General features: G+C 39.4%; 1 protein-coding gene across 4 annotated transcripts in view; it reads right to left on the bottom strand.

The window, feature by feature from the left end:
• The window catches only part of KCNMA1 (potassium calcium-activated channel subfamily M alpha 1), a 502,288-nt gene that overhangs the window by 11,508 nt on the left and 477,425 nt on the right, over positions 1-13,355 (bottom strand). For all 4 annotated transcript variants that reach the window (XM_035897306.1, XM_035897307.1, XM_009641982.2 and 1 more), the window contains 2 exons: positions 6,651-6,764; positions 3,264-3,394 (listed from right to left, as the gene is read on the bottom strand). In XM_035897306.1, coding sequence (XP_035753199.1) covers positions 3,264-3,394; positions 6,651-6,764 — 245 coding nt within the window. The remainder of the gene's footprint in view (positions 1-3,263; positions 3,395-6,650; positions 6,765-13,355) is intronic.

Here is a 13,355-nt window from a genome sequence, read left to right as displayed (position 1 = left end):
CCTACGACTGACAGACGACATATATTCTTTCCCTGGATTTGCATACATTATGACAAAACAAATATTACTATATCATTCAAGTCTCTGATGGCAGTAGATGTCTCTTCGAAGACATAATAATGATTAGCTGGCGTGATTTAACAATAGCCACTGCCACACTTTAAAACATGAACTGTGCCTCCAGTCTTCACACGGAGTACAATAACGCACTTCAGCCAAAGTCTGGAGAGACCACAGCTACCAACTCATCAAAAAGACAATGCCGTTTTTGAGCTCGTTATTGTCTTCTGAGCAATGATCTTTGAACTACCACGCTGTGAATCATAGGCTTGTGGAATAGATTGCCTTTGCTGCAGAGGACAAACGGCGTGTAGATAGCCCGTAGATAGCGGTTTGAAAAGTAAACTTCATTAAGCCTTTTGTCTTTGAAATAAGAAAATAACAGACAATTTCAAATTTAAAATCTCTAATACTGTCATCTTGTAGGACATAACGCTGAATTAGCGGCATGTAATGATCTTCAGCATTCAGATTTGAGTCAGAAAGTGACAACACATTTTCTAGTCTGTGATTCCTGAGTAGGGTTTAGTCCACTACTTCTATATGAATACAATTTTATAAAAGAAAAAATAATTTAACAGCAATTAATACTGTTGAATTATTTTTATTCATTAACTGAATACTTTAGCAAATTATTTTAAAAATATTGTGCACCTCTTTTTCTACGTACATACATCTATATGTATGTTTCAAATTACCTGCAGGTTAGAAAGAATACTGTACACGTGGGTATTACTCTACTTTCTGTTTTACACCACCTGTTTTACCACAAAACCCCACTACTGCGAGAAGAGATTAATTCGTAATGCGGCAGTTCATGTACGTTTTGTATTATATACCATATAAGGAATTTGCATGCCAGAGATATCAACAGAGATAGTAAGTTTGATTTTTTCTATAAAAATTAAATAATAAAGAACCCTGTATCACTAACTGGACTGAATAATGAACTACATCCTTGTCTCAAAGTGAGCTGGTGCAGGACAGCACAGCATGAATTCCTTCCTTCTTACAGAATTCCTGTGCAATAATAGAATGAAAGCATGACTGCAGATCTCTCAATTGAATTAGGATTGTGGGTTCAGTTTGCTGGTACTGGCTTGAAGTTAGGCAGAATAAATAGAACCTGGTCCCTAAAACCAAGTGTGCTCTAGAAAAGAAAGGAAATAATGTAGTGCAAGGAGATAATGTAGTGTAAGTAGATTAGTTTGTGTGAGAAACACTCTTTTCCTTAGAGAAATGAAAGGAGAATACATCCTTCTTATGAGAATAGGGATGATAAAGGGAAAACATCTCACACATCTTACACTTTCTGAAGGGACAGGAAGAATTGTACTTTTCCAACTCTTGACTGGGCCTTTGAGGAATAAAAAAGAAAATAATGTTGCCACTGATCAGCAGCAGTGAAAGAAAAGACAGGATGGTGAACAATTCTGACTGAATCCTTGGCTTGTCTTCCTGATTAGTATTTTTTCTAAGTTAGAATTTTCTACTCTTGTTACCACATTTACTTCTCTGGCTTCAGGCTGCATTGTCCCTGGCATGTAATATGACCAACTTAGATGTGAAAATGTTTAGAAAAAAGTCTCTGTTGAAAAAGGAGTTGCAGAAATGGAGGCCCATGTTGTCAAAACCTAAAAATTCATAAAAGCTAGCAATCACTAGAAATATTGTGAGGATTATATGATGAGTTCCAAGTAAAAATTTCTGAATAGTCACATTCCACATATTTCTTATTGCCTCACTATTATCTACAGGATACACCTTTGCACAAGAAAGCAATGGTGTCCACAACATTTTGCTCACTTTTTGTGATGATGCCAGTGGCAAGCAGAAGAATTAACCCTACTATTTCCAAGATTCTGGAAATGCCCTACTGAATGATCATTCGGGGACATTGATTTAAATAATAATGTGAGCAGATAAACAGCTCTCAGTATAACAATTTGCAACCTTCATGTTAAATTATTCCCATTTATAATGTGAAAATGATAAACATTTTATTCATAGATATTTTAATTGGAGAAGTTACAGTGTTTATGTGTGCTTGCTTTTGCTTTCTGAATTTGTCATGTCTGCAAAATATGGCCAATAACCTTCAAAAAAAGTATTTTCTGATATTGTAAACTCCTGGGCTGCATTAGAATAAAATTTTATCAGTGTAGACTGATATTATTCATCTGTGGATGGAACATATGAGGAATATAGCAGGGAATAAAAATATGAGATACAGATACATAAAGATGAAATATGAGTAAAATATCAAATAATAAAGATTACTGTGAATTTTTCTTAAGCGTAAAAAGCTTCACTCTGAATTTAGGTGAAGGTCAGACTTGGCTCCTTTAAGGAAATCTGTTTGCTCATTTGTAATATTACATGGGGTTTACAACAGATGATTGTTTGTGCACTGTGGAACTTTATTCCACAGGGAGCTCAGAAAGCCTATGCTTAGGTTTTAAAAAGGCTTTGTGTCCTTGCTACATCTAGCAGACTGTAAGGTCCCTCTGAAAGAAGTGGAGCTCACACAGAGCAAGACTGGTCTGAAAACCTAGCCGATATGAAGCAAGGGAGGTTGAAAAGGAGTATGACCCGAGGTGTTTGCTTCAATAGCATACTATGGCTGCAAACCAAAAACCCTAATGTAAACATAACCAAAGGCCACCATCTGTAGTTTCTGGCATGCACTTATGTTTTCATTCACAAGACAACTCATGTGAAAAAGAGATGATGACCTCTCTTCACACAAGTAGAGTTCACTTGATGTATACAATGGCTTTCGTACAGTTCTACCAGTGTCCCCCAGCGCTCACACTCAGAGCATTGTTCATAGCTACAGGAAATTAAAAGCTTAAAACAAGGGTGATGCTGTCTGACATGAACGGTGAGCACAGGGACTGATGCGCTGAGTTTGGGTCTGGGTTTCAGGAGGAAGATACAACACTTTTTGGAAAATATTATCCTTAAAGCCTGGCATGAGACTCTCTGCTTTTAAAATTGTGGACTCATGGTAGTCCTAGATATCTCAGTTGTTTTAAAGTCTCTGTGTCCAACTACAAAATAACCTAGTTTAGGCTCTGAAATTCTCTTGACATCTAAGAGAAAAGCATCTTCTCCTGACTACCTGTGGAAAAGGGACTATGCTCTCATACTCTTTCACAATAAGTCTGACAGAAAAGAATGAAAAGGCTTTGTTTGCTTACTGCGCTCATGAGAGAGTCCAGCACACTGACAGCAAATGCGGTTCCACATGCAAAGGGCTGCGTGAGATACAGTTCTGTGTCTGGATCATCATCATCATCTTGGTCCAAGAACTGAACATTTGAATCATTTACTGAAAATAATAATAATAATAAAATCATAAGGTGCTTCTGGGTCACCAGGATGTGACCTTACACATTACACAGTCAGAAAGAAAAAGAAACGGCATATGTCTGGAAACACACACTTGTCTTTGACGTCACTGAAAATGAAATCAGATGGATGTGAAAATGTGCATTTAAAAATCTGTTGCTCATTATCTTGCTCGTAACAGGTGACTCTCTTGCTCTCGAGAGGTGACTATCCCTTTGCCGTAAAAGTAGCTTCATGGCACCAGCTGCCTGTGCTCAAAATGAGATACACGATGCTCTTTTATATATTGAGACAATCTTGGTATTGGTCGGATACAGTGACTAAGGCTGTAACCATGTACAGTGAAATGCTATCACAAGATACCAAGTCAGAACCCCTTTGTAAAATAAAGGCTGTCCATAAAACTCTGATATAGCCCACAGGCATCTGTTAGATGTGCTGCTGTGATTCTTACTGGAGTGGTGTTAATGCACTTACAGCTCAAAAGAGAATAAACTGTCGCTTTAACATGCATCTATCTGAATGAATGAGCAATACTCCAGCTATTCTCTTGCAGCATTGCCTTTTGTTCAAATATTTGTCTCCATAACTTCACTTCCTTAGCCACAAATTCTGCATTAGCCAGTGTGAAAAAGAATCCACATCAGGCTGTTTTAAAGAAAAAGCCCAAATAAAGTAATATTTGTCATTTAGACTTTCTCTGGCATTTCATTGTCAGAGTTAAGCTCCTTGCCTCCACCTCATTCCGCTAAAAATAGTTGTTTCCTTGAGATCAGTGTATCAAGCGGATCATATTTCATTGAATACATTTCCATATTAGTCCTCCTAAGGTATGAAAGCAAAGACTGCTTAGCTATACCACTGAAATACCCTTTAACTTATTAAATGACAAATTAATTTCAATTCCCATGCAAAGAAGGAAAATTAAAAACTTTTTCAGCATTTGAAACTGCACACATTGACTATGTCCCTATTCCCTATGTGAACGCATCTCCTGAGCCAACCCAGAGAGCTCTGAAACCAACATGAGAGCTGCTGTTAACTTGACCAGGTTTTGGCTCTGGACTTCTCAGGTTAGAAAGTCTTCTGCCTGCTATTCTGATCTTCCTTCCTATATAGTCTCATTTTCTATCCACTCCTTTTCCAACCTGTATACAATCCTGTGCTTGCCATGCTTAGCTTACAAAACATGAGTAACTATAGATAAAGCCTCACAATAGCTGTCTAAAAGAGATGGCAATTGTTATCCTTTTTTTAGAGCCCTGTTGAGCCAGTACTTGGCCATGATCATACAGTAATTCAGGACCTGAGCTGAGTAGGTTTTACAGTTCCGGCCTTCCCATTCCTTGGTGTAACCATGAACACGTAACACCTCAGCATTGTAAACGGAGAAGTGTTCTGCCCTGGGAGTTCAATCCTAGAAAACACCAATATTCCTTTCTTTGTACAATGGCTATCAATTTATTCTCCATATTCTTGAGCAAAATAGCATTTGAAAGCCTGACGTATCATTTCAAAATGTACTTTTTGAAGAGCTTGTGCCTTAGTTTAATTTGCTAGTTGAGAGTAGGCACTATTGACAGGAGCGTTCTTTTTTCACTGACATCCAGCAGACCAAAACCTGACTTTGACACCAGCTTGCTAGCTGCGCGTGGTGTCAGTTTCCAAGGTATTACAAATCTAACGTGAATTCTGCAAGTGTGGTTTTATCCTCAATATCTTTATCTTCCCGATGCAAGCTAGCACGCCAGGATTTCTACGAGAAGTCTGCGGGCTAGGCGAGGTAGGCTTGAACACATGGTGCTGCGCCATAGGAAATGCTCATCAAACACTGCTCGCAAACGCTGGCGAGAGCTCTCTTTATCGAGAGGGAGCAAAGCAGAAGCTTGGCTGATTTTTTTACAGCTTCAAAACCCGAGCTTCTGAGGAAAGGCCTACTCCCCAAAGTAAACAAACAAATAGCTTAAGGGAAAGAATTATCCTGGGTTTCTTTTCTGATATATTTTACTTCTTCTTTGACTTCCTGTGAGAACTGTTAAGGCATGTCCACCAAATTGACAATAGGCTGAAATAACAAAGAGAGAGAGAGGGAGAGAGGGAGAAGGAGAGAAAAATTGGTGGTGGGGGGTGGGTAGGACCCAGGAGGTGGGGACCCAGGCCAAAGAAAATGAATTGGTGAGAAGGTGCTATGAAAACAGCCGGCAGGTCAGACGAGTGTGATCAAAGGTTTACTGATGCTGCGTGAAAAAAAAAAAAAAAAAATCATTAAGAAAGGCCAGAACAAGACAGTCAATTTCAACCAGAACCACAAATAAAACACATTCAAAGCAGTGCCATGAGGGTAGCCCCTCTGATACAGCCAGATAAATAAAGAAAAAGCTGATGACAGTAAGAATAACAACAACAGAAAATAGGACAGTGATGTGAAGGAAAAAGGCACTTCTTACCCAGTTCAGTTATCATTAGAATGTGGGTTCCACTGTTTTTTTCCTGACTGATTGAAACCAAAGGCAGAAGTTTGCCAGGCTTAGCTAATAAGTAAAGTATTTAGGGGGAAAAGAAAGTACAGAAAGAGAATAAAGTAAGGGAAAAAGACAGGTAAGGCTCTAAAAAATAAAACTGAAAAGGAAAATAAAAGGACAAAGGACCACAAATCAAGTTTGTATTTGCCATGAAAAAAACAGAACAGCTTCTGCACTTCACATCACACCACTTGACAACATAAATACCCACAGCTAGAGTGGAAATCAGAGCCTGGTTACCTACCATCATTGTATTCTCAGGAGTAAAATGTCTCATACTATTATACAGAGTTTGGTTACACATGATTAAACAGTTCTGGACCATGAAGAAATAAACAAATGGCCTCTTACTATTGATTAAATGCACAGGAAATGTCTGCTTATACTTACGGTGGGTTTTTTCTTTTCTAACCTTAGCCCAAAGACCCCTGCTTATTTGTTATACTATGTAAAAAGCATCTTCTCTGATAGAGTGTTTATTTAAGAAAATGGAGAAAACCCAAAGGCAAGAGAGAAATATATTTCAATTATTCAAATAAAATGAAACAACTGTTACTAATTTTCTTTAGAAAGAATAATTCAAAACAGTTATCAAAAGAGAAAACATAGCAGTGTGAGATATAGTATAGGTAATTTTCCTGAGACTGCATAACAAGGGAAGTGGGAAAAAGATATGGGAATGTACATGAAAGGATAAATGTTAGCTTTCCTTACCTAGCTCTGTTATAATAGGGATGTTGGCTCCTGTTGTAATGGAGGGTTGACGTAACAGGCCATGGACCGGACTGTTGTCTGGTGATGACCTATCCATCCCAGGGGGTGTAAAGCCTAAAAGGAAAAAAAAGAGAAAAAAAGAGAAAGTTTACACAGAACAAAATATAAAAAAAATATCCCCACAATATGGAATTCCCTATTTTTTTCCCCCCATAAATGTATAGTAAAAAATTGTCATTTAAAAAGGAAATACTTAATTTTCAACAATTATTCCTTAAAAGCATAACCCTTCACATATATGCAGGTCATTTCTACTGTAAGATATTTGGTAGCTAATGGAGAAACTGAAATTTATTTTGTCATCCTAGCTAGCCTTTGCATCAAAACATGCAAAATGGAAAGAGTAATGCTTACTTAAATATAAATAAAAAAATAAAGACTTCAGTGTTAGGGAAGTTTAATTTTGTCCTATTTGTATTTCAAGTAATCCTGAAACAAACACCTTTCCTTAAATCTCAAATAACATTTTAAAGAGTATTGTTTGTAAACAGTAGTACAACCAGGAGGAACAAATTGCTTCCCTTAGCAGGTTTTAGGTTTGATCAACATACCAGGTTTAAAAATTTCTAATTGTTTTCCAGGAGCAATACAACCCTCACAAAGTTTCTTTTCTTTTCAGGTGTACCATTCATAATATGTATTTTTATGAGTATTACAGTTACAGGAATACTGGGATGGAAGGGCCCATTCTAAAAGAAAAAAAAAGATAGGATGGAAGGACAAAGACACAGGTTTTCAAACACTATGTAAGAGGAATGCTTGAAAATAAACTAGAAAGAGTTTTATACCTTTGGGGATGTAAAGGAAACAAAGGTGGGAGAGGAAATATATTGGCAGGCACTCAAAGAAAAACAAGATCTGGAGAGCAGCAAGGTTCACCTCTAAAAAATAGTGTGTTTTCAGCCTGATTCTCTACACAGTTTGAAATGGAGCTCTTAACACTGAGCATTTTTTAACCTTTTTTTTTTTCCTGTTCTTTTTTTTCTTTTTTTTTTTTTTTAAAAAATAAAGTATACCCTGGCAAAGCGTTTTGGAGTTTGATTGTGAGTACTGAAAAATAGGCAGTTATACAAAAGCCCATGCAACAGTTGGACTGGAAATTCACGGCTGAGACTAATGCATTCTATCTCCCTTGGCCATTAAAGAAATGGAAAGCATGGGAATGTTCATTTAATCTCATTATTGCAGAAGTGATGGTGAAGCCAGAGTTTGACTTTGGGGTCTCTTGTAGACCAATGTCAAGGCAGCATTTTTAAGCAAATATTTGCCCGTCAGGAGTAGGATTGAGCCAAGCTCAGTTTAAAACACACATTTCTGAGAAAACGTGCTTTTTTTTTTTGCCACATTATGCCAGAGTGCTTTACTTCACACCTGACATCCAGGCACAGACTTTTGATCCTCTGCTATTACTGGTCTGAACTAGTTTTGAATTCTCCATATACCGATTCTAAATTAATCAAAGCCAAATTAATTCCTGATGTAACTTTGTTATCTTCTTGCACTGTGGAAACTGTTTCACTGCATTAAATTCTTTGATACATTCATCTGCTACTGAATTCAGAAGAAGATGACATGATATGATATTATCTACTTTACCTTTCTTCAGTTTGGGGACTAATTTTCAAACCAGGAAATCTCTAAACTAAACTGTAGTTGTTAACATGTGGCACTAGCTTTACCTTGTCTTTCTGAGGGATTTATGATTCTTCTCCAGTGATAATTACCATCACTCTTAAGCTGTCCCTAAACAAGACACACTATAAGGACCACTAGATTTAATGGCATTTAAATTTGCATTTGATATTCAGTTCACTTCTCTCTGTGTTTTGTCTACATCACATATAGAATATACAGGTAATAAAACTAGAATCACTGAGACGAGAGACTTACTTAGTCCTCCAGAAGGTACCACTATGAATTTCCTTCTTACTATCACATGAAAGTTAGATACAACACGAGGATTGTATGGACAGGATAAGTGAAAAGGGAGTGAAAAATCTGTAGAGAAATTCCTTAGGAGAAAAGAAGTGGATGTGGTGTCTTCAAAAGGCTTGCAAGGCAAAAACATCGCCATAGGCAAACCTAAGGCAGCAAAGCAATACTATTTCATATTACCAGAGCATAGAAAATCTTTAGAAAGCAGATTTCTTAGAGACAATTGGAAATGTTGGCAATGTTCACAGTCGGTCATTTAATACTACTCATTGCACTGAAACTAATTCAATAAGACCAGCCTGGTGACAGTGAGTTGCATTCCCAACTGGTATCGGTTTGCAGATGTTTCCTCGTGTCTGGCACTGTGACTGATAGCTGTATTGGTTCCTCGAACGCTTACTTCTGCCTGGCAGAGCCTAGGATTTCTCAGGCTCACAAAGTGAATCTAATGGAGTTCCCTCAAGCACCACCTCATGCGTTAGAGGTAACCCTGACACTCTCAAAGGGAGAATGGACTCCAAAGGGAAGGAATACTAACTGAGGACAGGTGGGTATTTGTGTGACACTTCTTTCTGCTGCAGGTTCCAGTGTTTAAGTTTTGCTTTCTGTTATGCTACAGGATAGGCAAGACACTGGTTTTGTCACACTACACTGAAAAAAGCTCAAGTAGCTGTAGACTCCTTGAGCAGTTAAGTGGCAGGCCCAACTGGGTCCTCTGCAGAATTACAAGTCAAAATGGCAAGACCGGGACATTTTACACTCACTTATCTGAGAGCAGAGAAAACCAATCTTGTTCCCTTGCACCCTAAGGGTTGCACTGCTGGGAGCATCCCTACAGGCCCTGCTTCTCCCTTTTTCCTGAAGGCTTTTCCCTCCCCATTTCAGGATGCACTACCTTAAACAACCTTCAGTGAATCAGGCTCTTCAGGTGGTAAGAGCACATCGGTATTTCCCTACCAACTAAAAGCAAATTGAAGGAAGTTGGCATAACTGCATCTAAATGCGCAAATCCTTCTTGCCCCCCCTCTACTGCAATGTGCAGACACACACAGAGGCACACATAGGCACACTCTCCATCGAAGGCTATTTGTAGCCATGTCTCTAACCCTTCAAATATTTGTCTTCCTAGGATGGTGTTAGAAGACTGAAGTAAATATGTCATTTCTGATAGGCACAGACTGTCAGGAGCTCTCTAATTGCACACTGCACACATAGTGCATTCAGTCTGAAATGCAGGAAGCATGCTAAAGGGATTTTGTTTTCTCCTGGAATGAAAAATAGACTCATGCCTTAATATTTTTTGTTCTATGATCTTGGAAGATGTGAGAAATATCTGCTATCTTAATTTAATTTCCTTGTCCATGCTTAATTCAGACATTTTTAAAAACCCGCTTTTCAGAAATATAAAAATTTTGGAATATTTTCAGGAAAGGAAAATTGGAGTACTTGGGGAATTTGTGTGCCTCCAAGTCACAACATAAATTCTATAGTTAGGCTCTCTATTTTTTTCCTCCAGAAGAGAGGGGAAAAAAAGTGCAGGAAAACTAACCTGCTTTATCAGAACTTTCATTTAAAGGCATGAAAAACTACAAGTGACAGCTGTGCAGATTCAGTGAATGTGACATTTCTGAATTTCTTCAACTTGACAAGTAAACACCTTAAATCGGTAATGCTATATGCATAATACATGACCTATATTTTGACATCCATCATCAAATGCTGACTTGAGAAAATACAGGTTTGTACGTCAAGGAATAGCACCCATAAAGCAGGGAGAAATTCAGGTCACAGGGTATTAGGAAAGCTCTATTTCATTACAGAAGCTGAAACAAGCTAAGGCATCAGATTTAAGATCCATTTTCAGCTGTGAAAAGATTCAATTCCTCTGCACAGAGCATTCATTTAGAAATGACATGCTTTCCTCACAGCCTCTTTTCATTTTCCTTTTCATATTCCATTTTCTCCTTCAGTCCCCAAACCTTGTTCCATTAACGCTCATAAAAATCGTAAAATAGGGCTGATAGTTGTGATCTTCTTATAACCACAGTGTCTCCTTGTTCAACAAACAACTGAGGGAGCTGTGGCTACAGTTGCTTAACAGGATCAACCTCTGGAGTAAAATTCACATGGCCTGTGCAAGCCTGAGCACAGTCCCTGCCTAAGGAAATACTATGACAGCGGGGGGCTGCTGGAGAAGGGAATTCTTTTTGCCAACAGTTCGGAGGCAAGGTGCAGCACAGTCGTATCAGTCCCTGCAAACACTGCATCCGATGCTAAATTGCTGTACCGGGTGAGTGATTGTCTTTGCACCACTTGGTTTTTGGTTTTGTGTTGGTTTGGGTTTGGGTTTTTTCCCCCTCACTCATTAAACTGTCTTTACCTCAACCCATGAGGGTTTTTTTCTCACTTTTGCCCTTCTGCTTCTCTCCCCCATCCCCTTGGGGGGAAGCGAGCAAGAGACTGGGTGGGGGCTTAGTTGCCAGCCAGGGTCAACTCACCACCATTGGCTATGGTGATAACCACAAAATCAAACTGAGGCAATGGCTTGGACTTCAACAGGAAGCAGCAAGGCCCTGTCCCTCTCCCTCACAAGATGCTGCCAAATAGTGGATTAAATATAGCACATCTCTGAGAGGAACACAGGCTCTGGGTTCCTGACATACTCAAAATCAGTGAGGCCTGGCAGTCAGGAGCCACTGCTTCCCTCCTTCTTTGAGAGGCAGGGATTCACATGCCCTAACTCAGCTGCCTGCTCTGAAGGAATCTGAGCCTCCTGCAGTTCTTGACAGAACGCAGGTGGTTCAACATCCTGATTCTGTGCAAAGGAGTATTTCCCAGCTCCCTCTGGGATACTCCTGCTCACAAAAGTAGGTGAAACAACCAAACAATTCATTAGGGGCAAAATCCTCCCTCTTTAAGATGTTCTCATCTTTGTGGAAGAAGAACCTCGGGGAACCCTCCTCCCCACAAGAAGGTAAGCTCTTTTTCCCAAGACCTACTGAGGATTTCCCAAGAGTTACTGAGCTGTCCTGTTCAGAGCTCAGCAGGGCCAGTTGGCTATGAGCCCTCCTCGTCTCTCACAAAATCTCACCTACAAGGTGATGATCAGTACTGGGCTTCTGTGAGACCCGTGCCTCCTGAGCCAGGCTGATCCATGGTCCTCTCAGGAACTGAGGGGGACACTAACTGTGCCTCAGCAGTAACATGCAGGTATTCTGAGAGCCACACTGCACACTGTGATGAAGTTCAAAATTAAGGAATGCTGGCATGGCTTAACAGCGACTTCTGCCCACAGAAAGTACCAGGTTTCTCCTGCTTACATGTTGTTTGGAGCAAGTGGCCTGATGGCCAAGTGATCTGCTGATTGTGCTGGCCATAAACCACTGCGTTTTGTTCCTATGCAGTTCACTTGACTGAGTAATGTCCCATGAAATGCAGGAAGGTTTGCTCTACATAGCAGTAAATATATCCTTTGAGTTTGCTGAGGGGCCAGTAAAGGTTTACTGGGGTTTTAATGTAGAAATAAATTTGGCTCTTGGATGCGCATCACTTCTGTTCCACTGACTTCACCCAGATGGGCATATTCTCAAACTGGATTTTTTTGTTAGATTTATAAAATATCTTCTGTTCTAAACAATCATAATGGATCCTTTATGATCCTCTTCTCCTTTCCCCTTGCTTCTTTCCTCTTTGCCTCCCTTCCCAGTTCAAAGATGTATGCTTTACTAAATCAGAACTCTTTGCAGGCAGAATGCAGTTTCCGAAACTGAAAATCCACTTGGCAGACCTAAAGGTTGTGGCCTTGTCATTAAAGTGCCGTGTAAATTGATAGTGCCCTTTAAATAATGCTATTCTAGGGAAAGGCGCCCTGGGATTCACTGGTTAATGTATTCACTAAAGTCCTCAAAAATACAATTTTAAAAGCATCCATACTATTAATTAGCTCTGGCTCATCTAAGAAGCATGAAACAACAATCATATTTTCAGCATATATGAATAACACACAGGTGATGAACTGCCAGACACGGCCCCAACAAGTTATCATGCAGGAATATGGGATAAGGATTTTCATTAAGCAGAGCCAGACAAAACGAAATAATTCTCTTACAAAAGGACCTCACATATCCCTTCGCTACCGTTTCCTGACAATGTCCATTAATATTCCAGTAAATTCAATTGAATGATAGACTACACCTGTTATTCTCCAAAGTACAGCCACTTGGGTACACCCGGAAAGTTCAGCAGCAGTCATGCAGCTAAAGAGCTACTGACATTCATGGGAATCTGTTACAGCCATTCAATTTAGAAACAATTCTAGCTTCAATGTCCCATGTGGTCTGAGACAGTCGTAGGTTGGCCTCAGAACCTGGAAAACCTAAATTCTGGTTTCAGTTCTGACTTTTAGTGTAATTTTTTGCCTGAAGATCTAATAATCTCTTGGAGATTATCTCTAAAACTCTGGAAAAGGAGAAGAATGTGGGAGAGCAGATGTGACTGCATGAACTCCCAAGGTCTCTCACAGACTTCAGCATCTTCAGAGATGCTCTGGGCCCAAACATAGGCCAAGCTACATCTACAGAGTGCAGGATGAAGAAGGATAGCTTTCTCAGTTGTAAAAACCCTCCAGTGCTTTGGGACTGGAACAATCCCTGGAGCACTGAATGCTGAGAGATGCTGTTACAGAGAACAAGCTGCCATATTCCTCCCAAG

Source organism: Egretta garzetta, unplaced genomic scaffold (assembly GCF_000687185.1).
Source record: "Egretta garzetta isolate BGI_Z169 unplaced genomic scaffold, ASM68718v1 scaffold56, whole genome shotgun sequence".
Taxonomy (NCBI): domain Eukaryota; kingdom Metazoa; phylum Chordata; class Aves; order Pelecaniformes; family Ardeidae; genus Egretta; species Egretta garzetta.
The sequence above is the reverse complement of the archived record's forward strand: the minus strand, read 5'-3'. Positions and strand labels throughout refer to the sequence as shown.